Source organism: Saccopteryx bilineata, chromosome 7 (genome assembly GCF_036850765.1).
Source record: "Saccopteryx bilineata isolate mSacBil1 chromosome 7, mSacBil1_pri_phased_curated, whole genome shotgun sequence".
Lineage (NCBI taxonomy): Eukaryota > Metazoa > Chordata > Mammalia > Chiroptera > Emballonuridae > Saccopteryx > Saccopteryx bilineata.
The window spans coordinates 71,818,088-71,845,795 of record NC_089496.1 but is presented as its reverse complement, the minus strand read 5'-3'; the positions used below and the strand labels follow the sequence as shown (position 1 = coordinate 71,845,795).

The following is a 27,708-nucleotide window of genomic DNA, read 5'->3' as shown; positions in this document are numbered from 1 at the left end:
TAACAAGAATCTGTGGTGTCATCTATTCTTCTGTCTTGGAGTTGGCTGCATGTTTTAGAGGAAAAATGTTCTTGTTTAATTGTTAAATACAGCCTTTTCAGTGACGATTCTCAAATCCAGCCTCAGGAGCCATGACCTGCCCTCCAGGACTTCTGGCCATCTTAAACCCAACAGGCCCCAAATAAATTGTCTTTTCCCAAAATGTATTTTCCATGGCTCCAACCGGTGGAACCTAGACCTAGCTACCTGGCCTGCCTCTGCCATAACTGCCAAGATGAGTTACATGCACACTGAGGCCCATTTATAATCACTCTAACCCAGGGGTTGGGAACCTATGGCTCGTGATGGCTGCATCTGACTCGCAGACAAATCTTTAATAAAAAAATAACGTTAAAAATATAAAACATTCTCATGTATTACAATCCATTTATTTCCTACCGCTCATGTTCATGGTTGCGGGTGGCTGGAGCCAATCACAGCTGTCCTCCGGGACAACACCAAATTTTTATTGGATAATGCATAACATACACGGGTCATATGGCTCTTATGGAATTACATTTTAAAATATGTGGGGTTCATGGCTCTCTCAGCCAAAAAGGTTCCTGACCCCTGCTCTAAGCTTTCTTCCTTCCTCAACAGGAGCCAGTGGCTTCCCAGACAGCAGAGCTCCATGAATCTAGTCAGTCAGCTCTGGTCACCCCTGGAATTTGTGTCCTTTCTCCTCTCCTGCTCTGACTTCCTCTTATCAATGTTTACTGCCTCTGCCAGTGTCACTAATGGGACTGCTAGTGCCAAGTTCAGGGACTTCAAAAACCACAAGGCCACAGGGTGTCCACACAAAGTGGGGAAGAATACCATCCTGGGCTCAGTAGCGCCCAGGAGCGATTCTTCTGATGCCACAGCTCTGGTCCTGTTTGCTTCTGGCCTTCATTTCTCTGCAGCCAGGTGTCGAAGTCAGTCTCCTCCCTGCTTCTGCCTCCTCCTTCAATAAGGGTAAGACACAGACTTCCATGTGTGCCCTCAAGTGTGAACAGACACCCATGGCAGGAGAGAAGGGGAACAGAGCAGGTGTCTGAGTCCCCTGAGTTGAGTCGGCTGCACTGTCTACTTCACCCTGACAGACTGGCTCAGCCGCTTCTTCCTCATCCCTCACGTTATGTCACCTAGAGTCTGTAAATTTCTCTTGGCTCAGTATCTCCTCACTATACCGTCCTTCTCACAAAGGTCTAGTGGCTCCATCAACCAGGGGCTTTGGACTGTGTGTAACAGAAAACCCATCTCAAACCCAAGCAATGAGCACTTTCACTGGCCCATGTACCACAGAGCCAGGGCAGTTGTCAGCTGGTGCAGGGTCTCGACAATACCAACAAAGACCAGGTTCCTTTCATCCTGCTCTCGTCAGCAGTGTTGGCTTCATCCTGATGCTATGATATTCCCATTGGTGTGCGAGAGGGTGGCCTATGATAATGAGGCCACATCGTTCTCTGTTCATGTCTGGTGAGAGAAGATAGCTGTCTATCATTCTCTTTTAAGAGCAAGAGAGAACTTTCCCAAAATCCTGTAACATTTCTCTCATTGGCTAGAATTAGGTCACATGGTAAGGGATGTGGGAAAATCCATAGGTCAATCAAGCCCACCCTTTGAACAGTATCATTTCCCAAAACACATTGCTATTACCCCAGTGGGCTGGATGAGATGGATATTGTAGAATCACCCAGAATGTACCACAGCCTCGAAAAGAGCCAAGTCTCCAGTCAGAGTCTTCGATCCAGAACTGAATTTTTCCTTCTGCCTTTTGAGTCTTGTTTGATTTGAGAAAGATCTACATGTCTGCCTTCTTAGCTGGTTTGATCATTAATTCAGTCGATGTGACTCTTTCATTCTGAAGCAGTTTGACTTGTGTCCATGGTCCCAGCTTTGTGTTTCTGTAATCAGAGTTCTTTCTGCCTGGTCCTCATTATTTGGCATTGGACATCATCCCAGTCAATGGTGGGAAACTGAGGCATGAGACTATTTGTCATTGACCCTGCCATCCACCTTTGGAGAAGGGTCACTGGGTTTGCAGGAACCTAACTCAAGGAGCAAACTAGAAGTTCTTAACCTGGTTGGTTTGAAGGGTCTTGGCTAGACAAGAGGCCACCAGAGGGAAAATTCAGAGAGGACCAGAATCTCTGCCCTAGGTAGCCCCACAACTGTAGGAGAGGTGACGTTGGCAGAGTGTATGTTGAGGAAGGCTGGGCAAGGCAAGGGTTAGATGGCAACTCTGTGGCCATGTAGAAAAAGAATGCTCCAGAGAGTCATGGAGAGTGTAGGATAATCTTTGTCAAAAATGGAAAAGTAAAATAAGGAATGAAAGATATTCAGCCTTTTGTAGTTATTTATATTTTAGGGTTCTAAAAAGTCTAACCTGAGAGGTCAGGGCCAGACCTGCAGACCGGAGAAGCCTGGAGGAAGGCTGAGTAGACAGAAAGGGTGTTATCACTTGGGGATGATGCCAGTGGACATTTCTGCTGGAACTTCACAGTCAGAGGAAGAAGTCATAATGGGGCACAGGGATGCTTATGAGATGTCAAGCTAGAAAGAGACAGGTTCAATATAGCAGCATCTTTAAATAAAGACAAATAATTTTAGCTTGGCCAGCAAACAACGGCTGGAGGCCAAGATGGGGAAGTGGAGGAAACTACTGAGCTGGAGCCCAAAATACCCTTTTCATTCCCTGAATCTGCTTTCATCACTGGCCCAGGGGCACCCTTAGAGCAGGGATCAGCTCCTGTGATCCTGGAACAGAGTGGGTGTTGGTGAATGAAGGAATGACTTGAATGAATGAGTGGCTGTGTTAGAAGAGAAGGGAAGCCAGTTCTGTTTGGGGAAAGTTGGGGGCTGGCCCCAGACCTTTGTGGAGTTGAGGAAGAGCCACATGGAGGGACCAAGCCCTGGACCACAACTCAAAGCTGTGGTCATGGCTGGTCCACCTCTGAGGTAATTCCATACCCCTCCACAAAGTCATCCTAAAACAAAGAAACCTGATTTGCTTCAGAAGATTCCAACTTCACTTAGTACAATTTCAGCATATTTTTATTTTATTTTTCAATTTTATCATCTTTCTAGAAGAAGGAAAAGCCTTTTGGGGTTCAGGATTAAAAGGCAGGTTCATCCCTGCCATGACCTTGAAACTGCAAAGTCTGGAAGTTCATGGCTTGTGAAATCTTTGCGTCATTTTACCCCAAAGAAGAAAAAAGTTAAAAATTAGCTTTATTAATTCACTTTCTTGATGCCAAAGAGATTTGTCTGTAATGAATACAGCCCCTTTCTCTGGCGTAGCAGCTGCCCTGGACTCCAGGCTGACCCTGTGACCTGCACTCTTTATATTTTTAATAGAATCAGGCTTCCAGGAGGGTTCTTGCCCCAAAGAGGGAATAAAGGGAATAAATTCAGATCAAAAAAAATTTTTTATAGTAAGCACAGGTTTAATTCAACAACTAAAAAGATTTTTCATTGATTAAGAAAGCGGTAAATTCACAAATACATTATTCCTCAGCAAAATAAACCTTGGGTTCCCACATCCTGGCTGATACGGGGTGTACAGCCACAAGCCACCACTAGATGGGAGCAGAGCACCTCTGACCATTTTGCAGGGTGGTGAGCGCAGCCTGGATGAGAGAAAGCAATCTTAACCCAAGGTCAGGTCCTCCAAGGAGAGGGAGCTGAATTTATGGGGTTTTGGGGTGCCGAGGAATCTGTAGAGGTACTTGGGTCTGGACTTTGGCCAAACAGAAGTAGGCGGAGCCTGGCTGACCCAGGATATGCCAAACTACAGCCCAAAACAGAGAGCTGGGCCCTGGCTGGTTGGCTCAGTGGTAGAGCGTTGGCCTGGCGTGCAGGAGTCCCGGGTTCGATTCCCAGCCAGGGCACACAGGAGAAGCGCCCATCTGCTTCTCCACCCCTCCCCCTCTCCTTCCTCTATGTCTCTCTCTTCTCCTCCTGCAGCCAAGGCTCCATTGGAGCAAAGTTGGCCTGGGCGCTGAGGATGGCTCTGGTTGTAACAGAGCAACGCCCCAGATGGGCAGAGCATCGCCCCCTGGTGGGCATGCAAGGTGGATCCCGGTCAGGCGCATGCGGGAGTCTGACTGCCTCCCCATTTCCAACTTCAGAAAAATACCAAAAAAAAAGAAAAAAAAAGAAAAAGAAAAACAGAGAGAGCTGGACAGAGAAATGGTGTGTGCCTGAAAACTAGCCCACTGGCTCCCACCCTGTTAGGAAGTGGACCTCATCCAGGCAGCCGTGCCCATCCAGCGTGGCACAAAGGAGACTCTCAGACTTGTGGCCAATTTCCAACATTGAAGACTCTTTAAGTGGGAGAGGGTCTCATGGCTACTTGAACCCTCCCCTGAGTCAGCCTTGAACTCATGACAGCCCTTCAGAGATGTGTGGGCAATGCCCCAGACCTGGTAGGGCAGCCAGTCCACAATATGTGTTGGCCATTTTGCCCTTGGAGGGTGTTTCGTGGCTTGCCAAGTGGGGCAACAGCTCCTACCTCCTGGCCTGAGCTCTTGTCACCAGTTGGCATATATAAGGATGCAAGAAATCTGAGATTCTGGGGCAAGTGAGTGTCAGACTCCCATGACCCCAGCAGCACAAGGTTTTGCTTCTCCACTCTCTCTCCTCCCCACAGTGTGGGGCTGACCTTTAGCTCTGATTGCAGAACTGCAGCTACTTGTATGGAAACTTCAGTTTCTTCAGTTACCCCAAAGGGCTGGAAGAGTCACCTCTCACCTCCAACCTGAGAGTTCCTGTTAGGCCAAGTGTGTTGGTGTGCTAGGTTGCTGGGTCTGTGTGTGCTGCTGTGGCTTGCCTCTTGAAATTAGATATGGGAACAGAGAGGATGCTGTTGTTATGGTTCTCCCAAGAGGGTCAGAGAGAAGCCCCACCATCCATTGCAGATACTCAGTGCAGGGTGTCCCTGTGGATGCTGGGTTGATGGTTCTTACAGGTGGATATTTGTTTGGAGAAGTCCTACACATGTGAGCTTGTTTCCCTTTCCTGCTTTTTTCTCCCTTTATTTGGTTTGCTTTTCATGAGTGGACTAGGACGAGGAGCTCATTGCACAGACTCCACCTTGCAAGACTGCAGGATCTGTGAAGTGAAGGTCCTGCCACCCTCCAGTGCTCAGTACCAGCACAGTGCCTGGCATTTAGTGGGTACATAATATGCCAGGCTCAGGAATGTTGATGCTCCCCATAATTAAGATAATCCCTTTTCTGAGTCCCACATACCTAAGTCCTTACAGTAGATACATATGGTAGCTGCACAGTAAGCATTGTGTCATTCAGTTTACATACGTTACCTTTAATATTTTAGAAAACAACCCTGCAAAAGTAGACAATACTTACAGAGTTCAGTCACTGGGGCTTCAATTTGGAGACAACAGTTACCACTAAAAACCAAACAAATGGAAGAATCCAGCTTTTCCTCAGGGTGTCAACAGAGAAAAAAGTTGAAGGAACTGTCTTTCTCAAACAACTGATGAGTTAATGTTTATCAAGTGCTTGGAACAGCTTCTGGTTCATCATAAGTGCCTTATAAGTGTTTATTAAATCAGTAAAAGTAAAGCCCAGTTCAGTGCCAGAAGTTAGATTTGAGTCAGCTTCATGGCTTTCCCTGACAATATTTTAATCACCTGGAATAAATACAATAAAGATAAGTAAAAGGAGGCCATGGGATATTCTGCTGACAGTTGAAACCACCACAAAGTCTGACATCCAGGCCACATCAGCATCACAGAAGTGGAGCATCCTGGGGACAGGAAGATCTCAGGCTCCCAGTCCCAGGATTTGAACCTGGAGTCCAGTTGTCCTCAGATGACCTATCAGTGAGGTTCAGGGGTCCATGCGCTCCTTGAGACATTATGTACAGTGTTGTGGTTCTGTGCATTTTGGGAGGGGGGGGGTGCAGGGCTGTAGTTTTCATCCCTTGTGGAAGAGCTTTGCAACCCAGAAGAGCATCTGAAATTAGATATGGGATTGCCTCTTGAAATTAGATATGGGAACAGAGAGGATGCTGTTGTTATGGTTCTCCCAGGAGGGAGAGCATCTGGTCCAGCAGTGCTGCCCCTGGTTAGAGCTAGGCGGGTGGGCGGGCCTGAGCTATGGACTCCATTCCACACCTGTGGCCAGATAGCTCCGACTCACTGTGACCCCTTCCTTTGTTCCTTTCTTTGGGGACCTGATGGGTGAAAACTTCAGTGCAGGGTTGACAGGACCATCTGGTCTGGCTGCCTACAGGTTAGTCACTTTGCTGTGACTTCACTGCCTGTGAGCACTTTTGGGGGACATTTGAGGGTCTCCACAGTCCCCACCTAGCTATTTCTCTCTCCCCACATCTCTGTCCTCCGGCTCACTGGCCTGCCAGCCACAGCAGCTGGATCACCAGATCGTGCAGTGCATTGCTGGGGGTGGGAAGGTCAGACTCACAGGAGCAAACGCAGCCTCTGCCACCCAGGCACCCTGTCTGCTCCAGCTCAGAAAGGGCTAGTTCAGCGTCAGGCTCAGGAATGCTGCCTGAGGGAGCAATGACCTGGATACGCCCCCTGCTGGGCCACTCCTCTGCCATTGGAAGTTTGCCAAAGTTCACTAATATTTTAGGAGTTATTCTTTCAAGATTTTATCAAGATATCTGAGAATATGAAGTAGAATCAGTCAAGGCACCTGGCCTCCCCTCCTAATCAGGATTTCTCTGCAGCCCTGGGAGTGACTGGTGGGACCTCACAGTGGAACACTGCCTACCTGCCAGAAGAGGCCATCTGCTCCTTGGTATTTCAGCCTTTGGCAGCCAAAGGAGCCTCCTGGTGCTGCCCCGCCTGCTGCACCAAGACATGAAATTGGGATACATCTGCCCTCTGGTGGCCGTTCTGGGGGAGTACCAACTGAGAACTGGGCTCCAGGGCTTGGATGGGATGGATGCTGAAGCAGTGGAAAGAAACTACCTTCAAAAATTGAAGAATCAATACTGACTTTCTTTCTGGCCCACCGAGCATCATGAGTCATTATTTAACCACGCAGGGATATTGTGAAACTCGACCCATTCTGTTTTTCTGAAAAAATGCAGTCTCCTGGGACTGTCTGAGTCTTCTGAATCTCAGAGGATGTTTTATTAGCAGTTTGAGATTTCCAAATACTAGGGCAGCCAGTAAGTCTGCTGCTTCCACCCAGCTCTGTCTTACAGCCTTGGGGATGATGGTCTGTCTCTTCAAGTTGCTGCAGCCTAGGATTGTGGCTTAGGGAGCCCACAGCACCCCCAAACTCACACATCAGCTGCTCAATGTGATACCATCCCAGAAAATTACCTTCCCAGTTGCTCTTTTTATTTATAACTGCAAAGATACTTGGCTTAAATTTCAGGTGGCAGTGAAATGGCATCAGTTTAAGGGGTCACAGTTGGTTAGAGGGATTTTTATTTTTTTATTTATTTTATTATTATTATTTTTTGTATTTTTCTGAAGCTGGAAACGCGGAGAGACAGTCAGACAGACTCCCGCATGCGCCCGACCGGGATCCACCCGGCACACCCACCAGGGGCGATGCTCTGCCCACCAGGGGGCGATGCTCTGCCCCTCCGGGGCGTCGCTCTGCCGCGACCAGAGCCACTCCAGCTCCTGGGGCAGAGGCCAAGGAGCCATCCCCAGCGCCCCGGCTATCTTTGCTCCAATGGAGCCTTGGCTGCAGGAGGGGAAGAGAGAGACAGAGAGGAAGGGGGGGTGGAGAAGCAAATGGGCGCTTCTCCTATGTGCCCTGGCCGGGAATCGAACCCGGGTCCCCCGCACGCCAGGCCAACGCTCTACCGCTGAGCCAACCAGCCAGGGCCTATTTATTTTATTTTTTATTTTTCTGAAGTTGGAAACGGGGAGGCAGTCAGACAGACTCCCACAGCGCCTGACCGGGATCCACCTGGCATGCCCACCAGGGGGCGATGCTCTGCTCGTCTGGGGCGTTGCTCTGTTGCAACCAGAGCCATTCTAGCACCTGAGGCGGAGGCCCTAGAGCCATCCTCAGCGCCCTGGCCAACTTTGCTCCAATGGAGCCTCGGTTGCAGGAAGGGAAGAGAGAGACAGAGAGGAAGGAAAGGGGGAAGGGTGGAGAAGCAGATGGGCGCCTCTCCTGTGTGCCCTGGCTGGGAATCGAACCCGGGACTCCTGCACGCCAGGCTGATGCTCTACCACTGAGCCAACTGGCAAGGGCTGGTTAGAAGGATTTTTAAAGGAGCTGGGTGGGACTGGAGCTGGGTCTCCTTTGAGACCTGCAGTGCTTGTGGCCATTGAGTGGAGTTTACAGGAAGCAGGAGGGAAGTGCTGAGCTGGAGTAGCTGAGCTAGAGAGGTGTGAAAGTTTAAAATAGGGCCCAGGAAGGGGGACCCAGAATATCACGTTGTGGGAAAAGGAGGGATGTAGGTGAGTCAAACGATGGATCAGGAGAGCAAGTCAGCTGAGTAGTGACAGCAGAAAAAATCTTAAAATTCAAAAGTCTTTTATGCACAAAAGTAGCACAGCTAATAGCACCTGTGGGCACCTTGGCTTCTCTGGCCCTGTGTCCACGTGGAGCATGGCTGTCCCTCTGAGCTTGAAATGTAGGCTTTATGCCTAGTCCTCCTTCCTGTCCCTCCTGGACAGACACATATGGCCCTTTCACTGGAGGTCATCTTGTGTCTGACTTTTCACTGACACTACCTCTCACTCTGTGTCCCTGGTTTTCCAAGGCTGGGGATTGAACCCTATAGTCTTTGTGTTTCCTCAAAGCCAAAGACAGCCTCTTTCATTCCCAGAGATTCTAGAAAATATCCAGGAAGACTTGGAATAAGCCCATTTCCTGGCATGTTTCTTGAAGAGCCATGAGCTTTGTCCCCAGTGGAGGGCTCCTTCAGGCTTTCCTGGATGGACTGTGAGCAAGAAATCTCCTCCTAGAAGCATTTGTGTTATTCCTCAAGGAGAAAGAGCCCTTTTCCCAGTGACACCCTTAGAATCTCAGGGAGGGGGCTACTGGATTTCAGGAAGGACAGGTAGTCACCCCGTGTTTGGGTCATCAAATATTTTATCAGCGTCGTCGTCATCATCATCATCATCATCATGATCAGTTCATATTGGCTACAAGGTGCTTTAGGGATCAGATCATTCTCTCATTTAAGCTTCAGTAACCCTAAGGGTTAAGGAGTTTACGAAAAGGGAGGCTGAAGCCCTGAGTTCTGAAGACAGAGACAGATGTCAGCCCTCCCTGACTCCTTCAGGATGCTTAACTCCTCCTCAGCAAGCTAGTGAGGTTGGACCACAGCATTCCAGGTCCCCTCACAGGTACTCCCCTCCCATCTGTGTTTCTAACAGGAGTGGATCAAATGCCCAAAGAGACTCCTCTCTGTAATTCTACTCCATAGTCTCTTGAATAAAGCTGCATTTCTTTGGGAAGCTTAGGGCAAGAGGAGTGACATGAGGGGTTTGAGAGCAGGGCCTTTGGGTTCTCTTCATCTCAGTGTCTCCTCCTCAATCTTGTCCCCACAGGTCCACCTGGCTGAAGCCGTGCTGTGGAAAGAGAGCAGCCGTGTGGCAGGTACTTTTGCTCAGTGCCAGTCTCAACAGTTTCCTGGTAGCCTGTGTAATATTGGTGGTGATTCTCCTGACTCTGGAACTTCTAATAGATATAAAGCTTCTCCAGTGTGAGTAGCAAGAGAGATACATATGCAAATATGTATGATGTCAGTATTCAATGTGCATCCATCAGGGGTCCCCAACCAGCAGTATGATCTGCCCCCAGCCTGACACCCCCGACCCCATGGCCCATGGGAATCACTGCCAGGGAGGACACCTGGCAGCCTCTCTCTGTCAACCCAGCATCAGTTTACTACTCCTCACCCAATGTGGCCACTTCCATGTCCTCCTCGGCATTCCACCATCTGAAACTGATGAGCTCAAAAATGTTGGGGACCCCTGTATGCACTTTTTAAAAACTGTTCCTGTATGGAGTGTTCCAGGTTGGAATTTTCTGTAGCTTAAAAAGAATTCCCACTTGTGGAGCTGTATCACATCATAACTAATGACAGCAGCCACAGTGACAGTGTGATTCCTTGTATTTTTGTCCAGGGTAAGCGGAATAGTTTGGAAAGTACTTCTCTGTAATTGGACCCTAGCAGCAGCCCTGTGAGATGGGCAAGGCTGATGTCATCCCATTTTACAGACTAGGGATTTAAGATTTGGAGAAGTTAGAGGCTTCCCCAAGTGAGGCATCCTGGAGCTGGGACTTCCAAGTCACCAGGCCGTTTAGTAGCAGGGCCAGTTCTCCTCCCATCATAGTTCCCTCTGTGTTTGTCCTGGTTCAGTGTTTATGGAGGCCGGTGGCTTGTCTCCTGCCTCTTCTGTCCTCTGGACATCATGGCAACATGGTTGTCAGAGACAAGGGCCCGCTTGCTAGTCCCAGCCCTGCAGACCCGTTTGGTGCTCTGGGGCGGGGGGTTCGAAACTCTTGGCTTTGCATGAGTGAGAGCTCCTGCTTCCCATATTCTCTGATTCAGAAGGTGAATCATTCAAGTGCAAATAAAAAAGAGATGAGATTATTGGGCTCACCTCCAGAGGTTTCTTTTCCTGCCATTGGCCACCACACCCAGGACCATAGATCCAACCACCCCAAAGCCATTAGTGGTCTTGGACTTGTTTTCTCAAATACCTCCAGGTGCTTTATACTAGAGCCTCTGATTCAGGGTTCCTCCTGAGGCTCACTGATCATCCTGACTCTCAGAGAGGATGATGGGAGCATAGGGTGGCTTTTTTCTGCTCTGACTCGCTGGGGTCCAGTCAGAGGATCTTCAGGCATAAGGGGCCAGCACTGGTTTTACACTCAGCCTGTCTTCAATTAAACCATACTGTGTACTTTTCCTCCCACACATCCATATGTTTGCTTTTTATGAGGTCTGCCCATAACAGAGCCTTTCTTTCCCTGTGGTGGGCTGCACCCGGGTGCTTAGTGCTCTGGGAGTGACAGGCATCGTGTAGGACTGAGAGCTTAGCTAACACTGGAATTCAACTTAAAATTAAATATCCAGGAGATTGATTTTGGTGGGCGATTCAATAGCAGCTCATAAAAGGCATCTTAAATTCCATAAAACGCACAATCCAAGATTTATTGCTCTTCTCAAGCAACCATAAAAACGTGGCACAGGAATTCATTTGAGAAATAATGGGGAGCGAGTTTATGTTTTCAGAATCATCTGGAGGTCCTTTCAGAGTCACACAGGTCTTGGCCTCTCAGTTTCCACTAGTATTCATGTGGCCGAGACAGAAAGAATCACAGTGTCTCCTGGCTCATTTTTAAGGGTCCTATTGGTCTGATGCCATGTGACACAAAGCTCCCCTCCTGGAGCCTGGTATTGCAGCCTTCTTCCCCCTCCCCCCATGCTCCAGACCTGGTTTCTTTCATCCCCAGGGTTCCCCAATCTCAGAGCTTTGGGGGAGGTTTTGGGGTCCAGCCGGCTTCTGCAGTGGCTCTGGGTGTTGTCCTTTGGCCCCAGGGGACTCTGAGTGACGTGCTGACCAGGCCCAGCTGGAGCCCAGTAGGGAAGCAGCACATGTTCTCAGCAGCAGTCCTGCGCCCGTTTTGGCCTCACAGCCCCAGGACATCTTGCCAGTTATCTCTTTTATGCCTATCCTCCAAGGAGCATCCCCTGCCACCCACACTCTTCATCCAAGCCCACCTGACCCTTGTCCTGGGCCTTTGCATCCTGCTTTGGGCCCACCACCTGACAAATTGTACCCTGCCTGCATCAGAAGCTGAGTTGGCTCCTGTATTTACATGGGCCTTCTGGGTCTTGGCAGGTTGCTCAGTGGATAGAGCATTGGCCTGGCATATGGATGTCCTGGGTTTGATTCCTGGTCAGGGCACACAAGAGAAGCGACCATCTGCTTCTCTCCCCCTGCCTCTTCCCCTTCTCTCCTTCTTCCTCTCTGCAGCCAGTGGTTCAATTGGCTTGAGCATTGACCCCGACCATTAAGGATAACTCAGTCTAAGCGCATCAGCCTCAGGCACTAAACCACACTGGGGGGAGAGTGGGTGGGGGTTGCCAGGTGGATCCTGGTTGGGACGCAGGCAGGAGTCTATCTTCCCTCCTCTCACTTAATAAAATGGGCGGGGGGGGGGGGGTGGCCTCTGGAACTAGTGCCTGCACTGCAAGGATTGCCTGGTGGAAGGTGGGTGGGAGCTGTCAGTGGCCAACTGCTCCTGCCACAGACACTCTGGCATCTGGAAAGCCAGTGGAGCAACTGGGAAGCGTGACAGATCTAGTCACATGCTCTGTCTGCCACTTTTGGGAGGCTGACATCCCCTGATCCCCAGCGCCCTTTTCCAGTCTTCGTTCCAGCCTGTTCTCTGAAACACCCTGGCTGACATAGCCATCTCCACTACTCAGTTTTCAGAATGAAAGGTCGAAGTGAGCTTGCCTCAGACCCCCACTAACATGCACAGTGCACTGGGGCTGAATTGTGGTGGGGATTTCGGACAGCTTATCTAGGCCTGATGAGCTGCCCACCAGGTCTGAAAGCCTGATGTTTTCAAGCGCCTCTGGAGATCTCCTTTCTGGGAGGCCAGAGCCCATGGAGGCTAAAGGGCTGAGCTAGATCTCCAACAGGCAGCCTGTAGGGAAGATGGAGGAAAGGATGGTGTCACCACCCCCCCACACACACACCTCTATCACATACACCACTTGGTGTTCTCTGGCCCAATTTCATCCAGATCTAAAAGGCTGGGTCCCAGCGGCCATTCCTAGGCGGGGAAACCCCTCTCTCGATGCATCCAAATTCTTGCTCCTAAAATTGGTCCCTTTTATTGTGTTTGTTGCAGTTTCCAGCGCATTCCACTTTGCTGGTGTCATTCACTGGATCAGTCTGGTCATTCTCTCCATGTTCTTCACAGAGGTGGGTGAAGTCTGTGCCCTGTGACTTTCTCTTTAAAGCAGCCCCTGTTCTGGAGAGATAAGCCTTTATCCTCCAAACACGTACAAATGTTAGGCCCTCTGTGTGCCTGCGAGTCTGCAGTGAGGGAGACACAATACAGGAGTGAGTTCTGGGCTGGGAGATACACAGGGAGCAGCTATGACCATCCAGGGAGGCTGGGCCCAGCAGGTGGCCCCTGAGCTGAATCCCAGCAATGAGCAGGTGTGATTCAGATGTGGGTGAAGGTAGGACTGAGCGGGATGTTGCTGATGCAGAGCAGGTGGTTTGTGTGGCCAGTGAGGAGCAGGCAGGGGTGCGGGGCTGGATTCAGGGGCCTGGAGGTGGGGAGAGCGGTGAGGACACTGTGGCCATCAGCAAGCATGGGAGAGAGGCAGACACGAATGAGGCACAGAGTGCACTGGGCAGGTACACATGCAGCTCACCCCAACATGAGGCTGCCACCCGGAGGCACAGAGGGCCTTGAGTGGAGGAAGGATTCTGCCGCAGCAGTGAGGAGGGCTGAGGTGTGGAGGTAGAGAGTATTTTATGATGTGATCAGGGAGCCCAAGTCCCAGGTCCTTATGGGGCAGCTCTGGCCCCGTCTAATGCATACTCTCTCTCTCTCTCTCTCTTTTAGTCTCTCTCTGTCTCTCCCAATCTCTCTGTCTTTCCCAATCTTTCTCTCTTTCCCAATCTCTCTATCTTTCACTCTTTGTCTTTCTGTCTCTGTCTGTCAGTCTGTGTGTGTGTGTGTGTGTGTGTCTGTCTGTCTGTCTCTATCTCAGGGCTGGGCCAGGCCTGGCATCCAGAATCCTGGATGTGGGATGTGTGGGGAGGACAGCAGCAGTGAAGCACAGAATGTTCTCCTCTGGCCACAGCTCCTGCAACCCGTGGAATCAGCAGGCAAGCCCAGGCCTGAGGGTCAGACTGGGGGCAAATCCCGGGACTCTCCCCACCAGCTCTCAGATCATTGTTGTGGAGATGCCTTAGCCTCCAAAAGATGTGCCTATTTCCAGCCTGCTGCCCAATTGAGGGTCCTGCCCTCCCCAGCCCCCTCACCTCCTTCATTGCTGTTCCCTCCCCCAACACCTGGGCCAGATGTTCCCTTGATGCAAACCTTGGATAATGTGCCATGTGTCTGTGGCTGCCAACAAAAATGTTTAATCAGTTGCTGAGATTCTTCCCACAGTCCCTCTGCTTTGGTTTTGTTGGCTTTGCAGAATTTATTACCCGGTGTTAATGTGGCATTCCCTCCCTGTCACTGAGGGAGATAAGCCACCAAAACAGACAAGCCCCTGTGCAGAGGCATGTCAGCTCCAGACCCCCACCCACTCCCATACACACCCAGCCGGGGAAGGGCTGGGGCTTCCACTAGCTAAGCGGGGAGAGCTGGGGGGCTGGGAGAATGATGGCTCCCCTGACCTTGGACCTGGAAGAACAATGGTTTCAACTGTTGGTCTGCAGACTGGTGCTAGATTCTATAATCTTGTGTGTGTGTGTGTGTGTGTGTGTGTGTGTGTGTGTGTCAGAGACAGAGAGAGGGACAGACAGAAAGGGAGAGAGATAAGAAGTATTAATTCTTCATTGTGGCACCATAGTTGATGATTGTGTTCTAATATGTGCCTTGATGGGAGGGGGGCTACAGTAGAGCGAGTGATCCCTTGCTCAAGCCAGCAGCCTTGGGCTTAAGCCAGCGACTTTGGGCTTCAAGCCAGCGACCTTTGGGCTCAAGCCAGCAACCATGGGGTCATGTCTATGATCTCACCCTCAAGCCAGTGACCCTATGCTCAAGCTGGTGAGCCTGTCTGTGATTAAGCTGGATGAGCCCATGCTCAATCCAGTGACCTTGGCGTTTCAAATCTGGGTCCTCTGTGTCCCAGTCTGATGCTCTATCCACTGTGCCACTGCCTGGTCAGGCTGGATTCTATAATCTTCATACAACATCAGGTGGTTAACTCTTTTACAGACTGGAAAAGAGTTAACCTGAAACCACCTGAAAACCACTGTGGTGGAAGATGGGGTGGGGTGCAGCAGCAACAGGGGAATAACAGAGGGGTGATGGGATAACAGTAACGGGGGCACTGTCCTACGTGAGCAGAGGGGCTAGTATGCAGGGATCCATGTCTTATGGAGTGCCCAGAGCTTTGGAACTACAGCGTTCTCATAGAAGTTCCTCCACCCTGCTCCCCAGAGGGTTTGAGAATGGGTGGGAGTGTTTGTGCTGCTCACAGTGACTGGGGGCTCCTCTAGTGAGAAGAGCCAGGGATGGCTGCTATTCCCGGGATTTGTAGAGACAGAGAGAAGAGGCACTGAGCCTGGGGGTGTGGAGCAGCTTCACAGAGGTGACATTGGAGCTGAGGCCAGAAGGACAGAGAGGCCTTTACTGGGTAGAGAAAAGGATAAGGGCTCTGCTGATCAGTACACAGGCTGAACTGCTGTAACAAGAAAGCAGTGGGCCTGACCTGTGGTGGCGCAGTGGATAAAGCGTCGACCTGGAAATGCTGAGGTTGCCGGTTCGAAACCCTGGGCTTGCCTGGTCAAGGCACATATGGGAGTTGATGCTTCCAGCTCCTCCCTCCTTCTCTCTCTCTGTTTCTCTCTCTCCCTCTCTCTCTCCTCTCTAAAAAAATGAATAAAAAATAAAATTAAAAAAAAAAAAAAGAAAGCAGTGGATAGAGCATTGACCTAGAAGCTGAAAGTCCAGGTTCGAAACGCTGAACTTGCCTGGTCAAGGCACATACAACAAGTAAGCAATGAGCAACTAAAGTGAAGCAACTATACTTCTCGCTCCCCCCACCTCTGTAAAATTAATAAATAAAATCTTTAAAAAAAGAGAGAAAGACAGACAGAAAGCCAGCAGTACAAAGCTAGGCAGGGCTCATATACCTCCCCTGGAAGGACCAGCAGTGTTTGCAGGAGATGCTGATGTGGTAGCTTGGGGATGGGGGACCCAGCATGCTCTCACCTTACTGCCCAGCCCCTCATTGGAGACTCCTCACCATTACAGCCATGCACCCACAGCCTAGTGTTTGGGGAAAGTTAAATACAGTGTGTCCGTAAAGTCATGGTGCACTTTTGACCAGTCACAGGAAAGCAACAACAAAAAAAATGATAGAAATGTGAAATCTGCACCAAATAAAATGTAAACCCTCCCAGTTTCTGTAGGATGATACGTCAGCATGTGCGCATGCACAGATGTTGACGTAACACCGTGTATACAGCGGAGCAGCCCACGGCCATGCCAGTCGAGATGTGGACGGTACAGAGGAAAGTTCAGTGTGTTCTGTGGCTCACTAAATTCGAATCCGTGACCAAAGTGCAACGTGAATATCGGTGCATTTATAACGAAGCGCCACCACATAGGAATAACATTACTCAATGGGATAAGCAGTTGAAGAAAACCAGCAGTTTGGTAGAGAAACCCCGTTCTGGTAGGCCATCAGTCAGTGACGAGTCTGTAGAGGCTATATGGGATAGCTACCTAAGGAGCCCTAAAAATCTGTGCATGAGCCCACATCGAACTGCACTGAATAGGTATGAAACTGGGAGAGTTTTCCTTTTATTTGGTGCAGATTTCACATTTCTATCATCTTTTGTTGCTTTCCTGTGACCTGTCAAAAGTGCACCATAACTTTATGGACACACTGTAGGAGGAAGAGCCTGACTCCTGCCAGGCACAGCCTAGAACTTGTGCACAGAACGTGGTTTGTGGCCACTGCTGTTGCAGGGAAGTCTGGGAAGTGTAGTCTCTAGCTGAAGCCATGGTTATTTTATAAGGAGAGAGGGAGGAGGGAGTCACAAGCAGGCTGCCCCACGAGAGGTCAGAGCAAAAGGAGAAAGAGCTTACACATTTGTCCATTTGCAAGTGTCATGATGAACTGACCCTGGAGAGGGAGGCTGGGTGTGAGCACCATTCCCGGGGATCTGGAGCTTTATTCCGTGGGCTTGGGAGCACTGAGGATGTGAGGCAAGAGCTGGCACACTTGTGGGCACTCAGAGGTGGGTGGAGAGGGCCTTTAGGGTGTTGTAGCTGGTTTCTCATATTGGACAAGGACATGAGCTCTGGAACCTCCTTCCTGGGGGCAGGTGTAGTAACCCCAATTTCCTATATCACTTCTTCTCCTCAGACTGTTTTCCGGATTGTGGTGCTTGGGATCTGGGATTACATCGAGAACAAAATAGAGGTAAAGACCAGTGTCCACCCCCAGAGCCAACCACCCTGGAAGATGGGTACTGGAAGATGTCACCATGCCCTCCATCCCAGGCTGGGAGCCAGTGTAAAAAACTGCTCCTTCCCACACTGGATGCTGGGGTCCCCATGGTGAGGGGGTGGGGAGGGAAGACTAAGAAAGTTCCCAGTAAAGGGATATCTAAACAGTCCCTTTGGAAAGCTTTTGAAATGTGTTTTAAAACAAGTAAGTGCACTTTAAAATGGCCCTGTGGTGGGAGAGCTGAATTGAAAGGGACTTTTGAGCTTGTCCTCAGAACAAGCCCCTGCTCTGCCTCGTGAACGTGAACATGAACATGAACAGGGTGAGTGGGGGTGTGCTGGGTTGGGTGTGGGGGAAGGCCTGGCTCTCACACAGTATAGGCCAAGGCAGGCCGCGTCCACTGCCCTCTCCTGACCCTCCTCCCACTCATTTTTAGCCTCTATAGCTGAGCAGACAGAGGGCCTGGCCGTGGAGGTCTCAGGAAGGCCAAGATGAATCAGCAGATGGCAGGTCAAGGCCCAGGGCCAGATCACACAGGCTGGGCCCCTCCTGCCCTGGTCCTGCCTCCCCACGGATAGAGATGAGAGGCAGGCTCTGGGATCCTGCCCCCCGGGGGAAAGGGGCTGCCTTCAGCTGCACTGAGGGGAGGGGATCTATGAGGTTGCAGGCCCTATCCTGACAAGGGACAAGATGCTGGAAACAGACTGGGAAAAGACACTTGGAACAGCCCCAGGCTGTAGGAACAAAGGCTGGAGATGGGCCAGGGTCACTTGGAGGAAGTGTGCTCAGGAGCACCTCTGGTGGGGTAGGCCCAAAACACTGAGTAGGGTTAGGGGAGACAGTTTGGGGTTCAGGGACCTTTTAATGGATGGCTATGAGGAGGAGTTGACCAGATGTAGGGGCTTTGCCTGGCCTGGACTCTGGTTGGGGACACTGAGGACAACCCAGGTCATTGAAATCCATTCCTCTCCCAGGTATTTGATGGGGCCGTAATCATCCTGTCCTTGGCCCCAATGGTGGCGTCTACTGTGGCCAATGGGCCCCGGAGCCCCTGGGACGCCATCAGCCTCATCATCCTGCTCCGCATCTGGCGAGTGAAGAGGGTCATTGATGGTGAGTGGCCCGAAAGGGCTCACGGGTCTGGTGGGTGACAGATGGCTACTCTAGAAACAAGATCTCTCAGCTGAGAGGGGAAAGACTATGTGATGCAGGGAGCAGGTGTCACCCAGCTAGTGTCAGAGGTGGTGGGTGGGGACTCCAGCAGGAGAGAACCAAGCCTGTCACTGCTCAGTCAGCATCAAGTATTTGGGAACTGCTCACACACTGCCGGATGTCACACACAAACACTTGAGTTCAAAGGTCACGCATTTATCCATGACTGTTTCTCATTTGCTTGGAGAGCCAATATTTGGGCCTACTATCTGAAAGACTAGCTCTTCACAACTCAAGTGCCACCTGCGGGCTCTCACTGGCTTTGCTCAGGTCACTGGTCCATGTGTTGCTCCCACCTTACCTCTGTGTCCACCAAGGACAAGGTGGGTGCCCCCTACCCAGTCAACTTGCAAATAGCTGGTGTGTATGGGAGATATTGGCCTGGGTGGGGCTTCGGCTCCAGCTTCCGTCAGCTCTAGTGACTCACTCTCATGTCTGGGTCCCCGCTCCCAGATTCTCTCTGCCTCTCGTTGCCTGTAGCTGCCATCAGAAGAGGCTGCTCTCTGCACTGAGCCACCGCAACCAGACAGCGGGTCCTAACCTGGTGGCTCTCATGTTTCCAAAAGGTGGTGACATACCAGGTTGCGGCCCCCTCCCTAGAGGAGGGAGGCCTAGGTGGGGAGAGACTGGAGACCTGGCCCCCGAGAGCAATGTGGGGTACTGGGCTGGGCGTACAGCCCCCGCAAATGAGCTGATTCACCTCTCAGAACATGGAGGCCAGAGGCAGGGTGGCCACGTGGAGAAGACATGACAGGAGGTTATATAGGTGATTCCCAGCATCTTGTTTTTGGTTTTGTTTCTTTTTTTCTTTTTCTTTTCTTTCAACAGCAAAGCCCTTTCTTCTACAAAACCTTGTATAAATACTCAGTGTGAAAAATAGATTGAAAGTGAAGTTGCTTTGGTTGCAGTAGAGTGGAGGGCCCAGAAGCCACTTCTTGCCCTCCCTCTTCTCCCCTGAGGCATCTTTAAGTACCTTCTAGGCATCTGGAGAAGCTTCAAAACCACTGGGGTGGCTTGTGTACATGTATAGAGTATGCACATATGTGTTATATGCTGTGGAGTATATGTACATATATGACATTCTATATAGTACAGTTACTCTAAGGTCACTCCAGCCATGAATTTTGGTTGCAAATGACAGAAATTGTGGCCATGAAAACACCCCAACTCAGTGGGTGCAGGCGGGAAGGATGGCCTCTGGGGTCTCTCATCGCCTGGGCTGGCACCCTCTCCTGGTCCCCACTCCTACTTCCCGCCCTGTGAACACTGTGGGGTTTGATGTGTCATCAGGGAATCTCTGATAATCTCCATCAAACTGGGATATGGTTGGGCCCAGCTGTGGCACGCCCAAGCTGGGTGGCTCTGGGAAATCATCTAGTCCATTCTCTTTTGACAGATGGGGAAACTGAGGCCAAGAGGGCTTGAGGGTCATATAGCAAATCAGGCTCTGAGCCAGAGGTGGAGCCAGGACCCCTGAGGCCAGCGGCACCATCTTAGCTGCTCCTTTCCCCATCTGCTCAGCACCCTGTCCTGGGATGTGTCCTCCGGGCAGGAACAGTGCCTTCTGGCTCTTCTCTGCAGCTGTGGACAGCTGGACATTGTGGGTCTGGACAGCCCCACTATGAAGACTCTTCCCAGCTGTCCCCCCTTTCCTGACATCAGCTTCACACTGGGTTGTGCTGGGAAGGATGCGTATGAATTTGCTGCTTCCTCCATGAGTGTGAACTGGCTTCAGCGGAGATCGAGGAGGCAGCAGCCACATGGGGCAGCCTTTGGGGTTCACAGTCCAATCTCAGGGACGAGGAGGCCACCCTTAGGTTTGGAAGCAAACAGAAAAATCCTGATTTCACTACTCAGCAGCCAGAAAACATGGAAGTTGGGAGGCTGTGGGTAGAAAGGTAACATGGAGCGAAGACCTAGAAGAGTTCTAGAATAAATAGTGCAAGAGAGATGTGAGATGAGTGAAGGGCAGAGGCCAGGTTCAGGTCAGGAGTTGATACTGAGACTTCTGAAGAGCCCAGAGGACTTCCTGGGGGAGGGGACCATGGGGCCTCTGCTGGCTGAGTAAGCATGAGGCCTCAAACACAGAGTCCAGGCTCCATCCTCTGGGCTCAGAGTGTGGTTATAGTGAATAACAGAAACCCAGAATAGAAGTGACTTCAAACAGCAGCTCCTTTTTCTCACAGGGAAGACTGCGGGTAGGCAACCCAGAGCTGACATATGCTTTCTGTAGTCAGGATCCTAGGCTCCTCCTGTCTTGTTGCTCTGTAGCCCATAGTTGCTTCCCAAAGTCAGCCCATGGCCCAGGATAGTTGCTGCTGTGCCAGCCATCACATCCTCATTTCAGCCATAGGAAGAAGGAAGGGAGAAACAGGAAAGCCTCAGCTGCGTCTTTAAAAAAATGTATCTTTATTGAGATAAAGTCCACAAACCATAAAACTTATCTCTGTAAAGCACACAGTTCAGTAGTTCTTAGCATATTCATAGAGTTGTAGAAACATCACTAAAACCTAAGTTTAGAGCATTTTCAACACTTAAAAGAGAAACCCAACCCCACACCCATTTGCAGTCACTCCCCACTCCCCCCTCCTCTCTCCCCCCTGAGGCCTACGCACCCACTAATGTACCTCTGTCTCATAGATTTGCCTTCTGGATGTTTCACGTAAGTGGAATCATGTGCTCTGTGGTCTGTTTTCTCTAGCTTCCTTCATTTGGTATGATGTTTTCGAGGGCGATCATGTTGTAGTGCTGAGTGCTTCATTTCTCCCCATTGCTGAGTAGTCCTCACCATGTGGACAGGCCACATTTTAGTTATCATCAATTGATGGACATTTAGGTTGTTTACACTTTGGCTGCTTTGAACTCTCACAAGTTTTTGTGTAGATGTGTTTTCATTTCTCTTAGGTGCCCAGGAGTGGAATTGTTGGGCCATGGGGTCACTGTTTCTTTAACATTTTGAAGAACCACCAGACTATTTTCCAAAGTGGCTGCCACACTTGACATTCCCACCGGCAGTTCCTCACCAGCTCCACTCCCTGTACTGTCCAGGACCCCTGGACAGTACAACAGGTGTCAGCACTTGCATCCCATTGTCCAGTATGCAGTCTTACGGCTGGACACCAGCACTTGCATCCCATTGTCCAGTATGCAGTCTTACGGCTGCAACATGGACTGGAAAATAGTCCTTATTCTCAGCTTGAGGGTTCTGTCACTATGGAAAAGGAGGAAGACAGATACCTCAGTCACCATGGGTTAAGGATCCAGCCCTCCTACACTGGTTGCTTTTGGGCATCTGGGCATCCCACCACCCCAGATTCTCTGGGAACTGCACCTGGGCCTGAATCTGCTGCTGGCTGAGCGCTGGCATTGTCTCTTCCCCAGCCCAAGCCCACCACTGCCCAGCTCTTCACAGGCCGTCTCTGTCTTCCAGCTTATGTCTTGCCTGTGAAGGTGGAGATGGAGATGGTCATCCAGCAGTATGAAAAGGCCAAGGTCATCCAAGACGAACAGCTGGAGAGGCTGACGCAGATCTGCCAGGAACAAGGGGTAACCACGGTTTCTGATCGTTTCTGTCCAGGGCTTAGAGTGCTTGCGGTGCCTTAAGTCTCAGGGGCCCCTGAGATCAGAGACCCCCTCAAGCCCCTTGAGGCCCAGAGCGGGGGAGATGCGTCTCTGAGGTGATTCGTGCCCAGCCCAGCTCACTCAGCCCCAACTCCCAGGCCAGGGTTCTTTTCATTGCCCAGGTGAGTGGTCAGCTCTCCAACCTGAGCCAGGTGGGCCACCAGCTCTGTTCACGAGTCTTCTTGGTACAGTGGTCTCTGAAGCATTGAATTCTGTGTGCTGAGGTTGCTGGGCAGTCACCACCCAGGACCCCTGGACAGTACAACAGGTGTCAGCAGTACTCTCTGCCTCCGGGAGACTCAGAGACAGGCGATGGGCCCTGTGAGGCTGTACTGGGCAGTCAAAGGGACCAGGCAGCTGGGCTGAGGAGGGTGCCTGTCTGTGACTCAAGGCCCACTCCCTGATCTGTCCCCCAGGACTTTAGCCAAGTCACACCACCCTTTCGCCCTAGTTCCTTCATCTGTAGGATTTGAGTGGGGCAGATAGTCCCTTTTGTAGGAGTTTAGGGGAGGGACAAAGGTGTTAAACAGGTGGGGGTCCTGCAGCAAAGCTCTACTGCTTTGTAAAACACAGCCTCGTGTGAAGGGAACATTCTGGTACAAGGTGTGCAAGGGAGGAGTGCAGAGGGGACTAGCCAGCAAGTAGGCGAGAACCACAGTGTTGGCCTCCATGGGGCACCATGGTTTCCTGCCCCCTGGACTGCTGCTCCCACTGACCTGGCTGCTCCCTAAGGACTTGCTTGGGCCCCCAGCCCCAGCCTAGCACTCGTACTGTGGACCTCCTGGCTCCTCAATCCTGGCCTCTCGGAGGAGGAACTGGAGTGGGTGGGGAGCCTGTGGAATGTTTCCACAGGAGCACACACAGTGTCCCACACATTGTTCCCTTGGAATGTCTGTCAGGGAACCAAATCTTTTTATCCCCTTCAAGAACACCATGGCCTTTCATCTCAGCACAAAACACTTATGGGGGATGAGAGGGGAACATCAGGAACACAGCCCTTAGGAGCACATTGTCCAGGTCATCTTGGGAGTGGGCAGTCCAGGCAGAGCTCTAGGCTGGGAAGACCAGTGTCCCAGCCCCTTGGAGGTTGGCACGAGCTTTATTCTCACCCACACGTCTGGGCAGCCAGCCTCATTAAGGGATTGCTTTGGACCCGGCGTTTGCTGGCCACTGGGGACTCCATTGTGGCCAGGATTTGGCTTCTGCTCTCACAAGGCCCTGGGTGACTCTGGGGGTTGGCAGGCCCGTAAATACACAGTGACAGTCTGGCACAATGTCTGCTTTATCAGGAAATGTGGGGGCTCCGTGTGCTGGGGAACAGTGAGTAGCGGAGGTGGGTGAGCGTCCAGAAGAGGTGACATTGAGTGGGACCACCTGGGTAGAGAGGATGCAGCAGCCAGCCTGGGGAGGGGTGGGTTGGGGAAGAGGGGTGGGTTGGGGAAAGGGAACAGAACCGTCCCAGGTGTTATCAGGACCTGGCTAGCGCTCAGTCAGGCAGCTGTCAGTCTCTCGTTTATAGGAGCACAAGTGCTGTCCTCACTGCAGTTGGCCACGTCAGAGACACAGGCATGGACGCGGTGGCCCACTGTCCACATAAATTCACAGCCTCCCAGCCCCACTGAGAACAACCTGACCCTCCCACTCGGCTCACATTAGCAGCACATGTGCCACATGGCTGAGAGCAAACCTAGGGCAGCCCACCTCCTCGGTTTCCACTGTGACTCCACCCCGAGCTCCCGGGAACCCCATATTCCTGGCTCAAGTCACCCCACATGTGGCCTCCTTCCCAGGGGTCTTGGCTAGGGAAGGATTCGGCGCAGGAAAGAGCCAATAAATAAAGATGATTTCCTCTAGGTAGCGACATCTGGAAAAGAGATGAACAGAAACAAACCACTTTAATTTAAAAAACATCCGAAATCTGTCACCTTAGTTAAGACAACAAAAAGGGCCAGATGGCTAGAATCCCGAGGGGCCACCAGGAAGTTGGGCAGGGGCTGTGGTCAGAGCAGCCATGTTGCCGCTCCCTCAAGCTCAGGGCTGCTCACTCCATAAGCCGGAAAGAACAGATGCCTTCTTTTCAGCTGTATTTTTTTTTTTAACAGAGGCAGAGATAGACAGGGACAGACAGACAGGAACGGAGAGAGATAGGAAACATCAATCATCAGTTTCTCGTTGTGCGTTGCGACTTCTTAGTGTTCATTGATTGCTTTCTCACATGTGCCTTGACCGCCGGCCTTCAGCAGAACGAGTAATCCCCTGCTGGAGCCAGCGACCTTGGGTCCAAGCTGGTGAGCTCTTTGCTCAAGCCAGATGAGCCCGCGCTCAAGCTGGCGACCTCGGGGTCTCGAACCTGGGTCCTTCTGCATCCCAGTCCGACGCTCTATCCACTGCGCCACCACCTGGTCAGGCTTCAACTGTATTTTAGGACCAGGTTTGAGATAGGACCAGGCAACAAATACCTTTAAGTAAATGAGAGTGCCACTCAGGGAATTCAGGGGTGGCCAGACCCTTTGAGAGAATAAGCACCAGGATGATTAAGAATAATTGGCTTTAGGGGACAGACAGAGCGCACAGCCAGCTCAGACAATTCCTCCTGGAGCTCAAACTGCAGATGGCCCTGTGGCTTTGGGCACTGATCAGATCTCTGTGGGCCTTGGTTTTCCTAATCTGAAAACTGGGCATAGAAATGAAACCCTTGAAGGATGGCTATGAGATTGTTCAGCTTGAAGCCTGGCACATGACAAATGGTGACATATGAGAGCTGACCCTAGTCAGTCCATCCCCTACCCCCACATACACCCATTTTACAGATAAGAGTACTGAGGACTAGAACCTGCCGAAGAGCACACAGTTAGTTGAGGGCATTTAGAAGCAGGAATAGAGCCAGGTGTCCTACCTGTGAACACTGTCTTCCTAGCCCATCTTGCTCAGGGGCATGGAACATGCCCCTTTTTTTCCATGTCCCTTCTTAGTGCTTAGTGCAGATGGGAGTACAGCTCCCCACAGGCATATAGGCTCACCCAGGCAGCTCCACTTCTAGACCACTTTAGTCCCCTTTGTCACAAATGCTTGCTCTCTCTCCTTTTGGAATTCTGAGTCCACTGAAGTAGTTTTCAAACTGAATGTATATGTGCTGCCTAAGAAATTGGAATTTATCAGAAATCCAAGGAAATGTGTAGAATTTCAGTACCTACTTTTCACCTCGCTCTCTCCTGGGATGTTTGCATAAATATTTGCCCTAACTTAACTCCTCTTAGCTTTTTAAAAAATGAACTTTATTTTTTAGCAGTTTTAGATTTATAGAAAAATCGTGAAGATAGTTCCTATATCACCCATATTTTCCCCATGATGATATCTTACACAAGTCACACATTTGTTACAATTAATGAACCAGTATTGATATCTTATTCCTGAAGTCCATGCATTATTCAGTTATTTGGTGTTTATCTAATGTCCTTCATCTGTTTCAGGATCCCATCCAGGGATCCTAATTATGTTTAATCACCACATGTCCTTAAGCTCCTCTTGTCTATAAAAGCTCCTCAGATGGTCCTTGTTTTTGATGACTCTGACAGTTTGCAGGGGGACTGGTCAGTATTTTGTAGGCTGCCCCACTGTTGAGATTTGTCTGCTGTTTCTCTTGATTAGATTGCAGTTATGGGTTTGGGGAGGAAGACCACAGACATGCTCTTCTTATGTCACATCCAGGTGGACACTGTTGACATGACATCACTGTTGTTCTTGACGTTGATCACCTGGCTGAGGCATATTCGTTAGATCTCTCCACTATAAAGTCACTCTTTTTTATTCATCTTAGTTTTTTTCAGAAAGCTGAAATTTCATAAATATCTTGTGCCTTTCACCTTCTGGGCCACGTAGCTGTTCATTTCTCATCACAGGCCACTCCCTAGATGCCCCCAAACCACCTAATGTCCCAGGTGAAAGGCCCCTTGCTAGGCATCTCATCCACCCTGGATCTGGCAGGTGGGGGGCTCTGAGGCCCAGAGAAGGGGAGCGGTGTCCGCAACATTGCCCAGCACTTAGGAGTTCAGGATGGCTGATTTCAGTGCTTCTGCCCGACAACCCTGGCCTCAGGTCTTTACAGGGATTCAGGACTCAGTGCCTCTGTCATTCTGTCGCCTCTTTTGAGCTCTGGGCTCACTTCATCCCTAACAAAATTTTTTCTAGAAAGGGAGCTTCAAGGGTCCAGCGGGGAGGAGGATACTGTTGGTCTGTCCTTTCTTGAGCCTTGGCTGGTCAGCGGGCTTCCAGACCGCTCCCTCCTGTGATGGAGGCATGTAGCCTCAGGCCCTCGAATTCGGCAGCCCTTCAGCTGGGAGTTCCTTCCTGTTGGCTTTTATTTTGCTCCTTGTCTGGATCATGGCCAGAATATTTTTAGGTTTTAAACTCACTGGTGCGCAGATGGGTTCCAGAGGCAAGAGGCTAGTTAGTGTCTTTGGGGAACTTTCCATCTCTCTCTGCACTGGCTACTCCAGAAATCAAAGCTGTTTTAGATGCAGTGGTTTAGTCAATGTGATGATACAGTCTTCCAGCTCGTCTTATGAAACCACTTCTGAGATTTTGTGTCCATCATGCCTAGCCTCTTGCTCTAATTTTGAAACATGCCCTGAAGTCCCCACTGTGTGTGTTCTTTGCTTTGGAAGCCTTGCCACAGCATTTTGTCCAAAATAGTACAGCGTGGCCAATGGCTGAAGTTTGTTTCTCTCTCCTACTTGGTCCTGTGGGAAGGACAGAGGAAGTTCAGTTTTCCTTCCTCGGCACCATCCACCCTGAGACCACTCAAAGTCTGGCTCGTGCAGTCTCTCAGCAAATGTCACAGAGAGGAGATACTAGGTCACGTGTACAGTGGTGACCATTTATTTATAAATGCACTGTCATATTTTTAAAATTTGATTTTAGAGAGAGAGAGGCTGGTAAAGGAGAAAAAGAAGAGAGAGATGAAAAGCATCAACTCATACTTGCGGCTTTAGTAGTTCATTGATTGCTTCTCATATGTGCCTTGATCAGGGAGCTCAAGTCAACCTAGTGACCTTGAGCTCAAGCCAGTGACCTCAGGGTTTTGAACTGGGAATCTGTGTCCCAGGTTGTTGCTGTATCCACTGCACCACCACTGGTCAGGCATCATATGTTTTTGCTCATTTTGACTTAGATGGTCAAAGTTGGTAGGCTCTGCATCATTAATCCCTTTATAGACAGAAAGACTGAGGCTGTGAGAGGATGTTGCTCACCCAGGGCTATAGTGTCTACCTTCCAACTCCAGAAACAGGCCATCTGTACAAGTTACTGTTTGGGTGCTCAACGTGAGCAGCTTCATCAGACAGTCACTGGTCTCTAGGCTCCTCCCATTTGGTGGCTTCTCCTAGTTCCACATTGTTGGCATTTTCTCCTTTAATCTAGAGGATAGAAAGGGGGTGAAGAACTGTACACGGGTTTTTATTGGCCAGGCCTGAAAGCGACATCCATTCTGCCACCATTTTATGTGCGGGACTTAGTTGCACAGTCACATCTAAGCACCAGATGCTGACAGAAGTGGTCTGTGTGCCCAAGAAAAAAAAGTGTCACTTGCACAGTCACCTGATCCATAAAACAAGGCCAGTGGGCTCACGACAGTCTGCCCTTTCCCCTTCCCATGTAGCAAGAGGCATAGTCATGCTTATTGATCCTCTCTGCCTAAGTACTAGCCTC

The 27,708-nt window shown here is 50.4% G+C and overlaps 1 protein-coding gene across 3 annotated transcripts in view; it reads left to right on the top strand.

The window, feature by feature from the left end:
- TMEM266 (transmembrane protein 266) overlaps nucleotides 1-27,708 on the top strand; it is an 85,045-nt gene that overhangs the window by 31,225 nt on the left and 26,112 nt on the right. For all 3 annotated transcript variants that reach the window (XM_066238483.1, XM_066238485.1, XM_066238484.1), the window contains 5 exons: nucleotides 9,542-9,696; nucleotides 12,867-12,940; nucleotides 17,086-17,142; nucleotides 18,144-18,282; nucleotides 21,812-21,927. In XM_066238483.1, coding sequence (XP_066094580.1) covers nucleotides 9,542-9,696; nucleotides 12,867-12,940; nucleotides 17,086-17,142; nucleotides 18,144-18,282; nucleotides 21,812-21,927 — 541 coding nt within the window. The remainder of the gene's footprint in view (nucleotides 1-9,541; nucleotides 9,697-12,866; nucleotides 12,941-17,085; nucleotides 17,143-18,143; nucleotides 18,283-21,811; nucleotides 21,928-27,708) is intronic.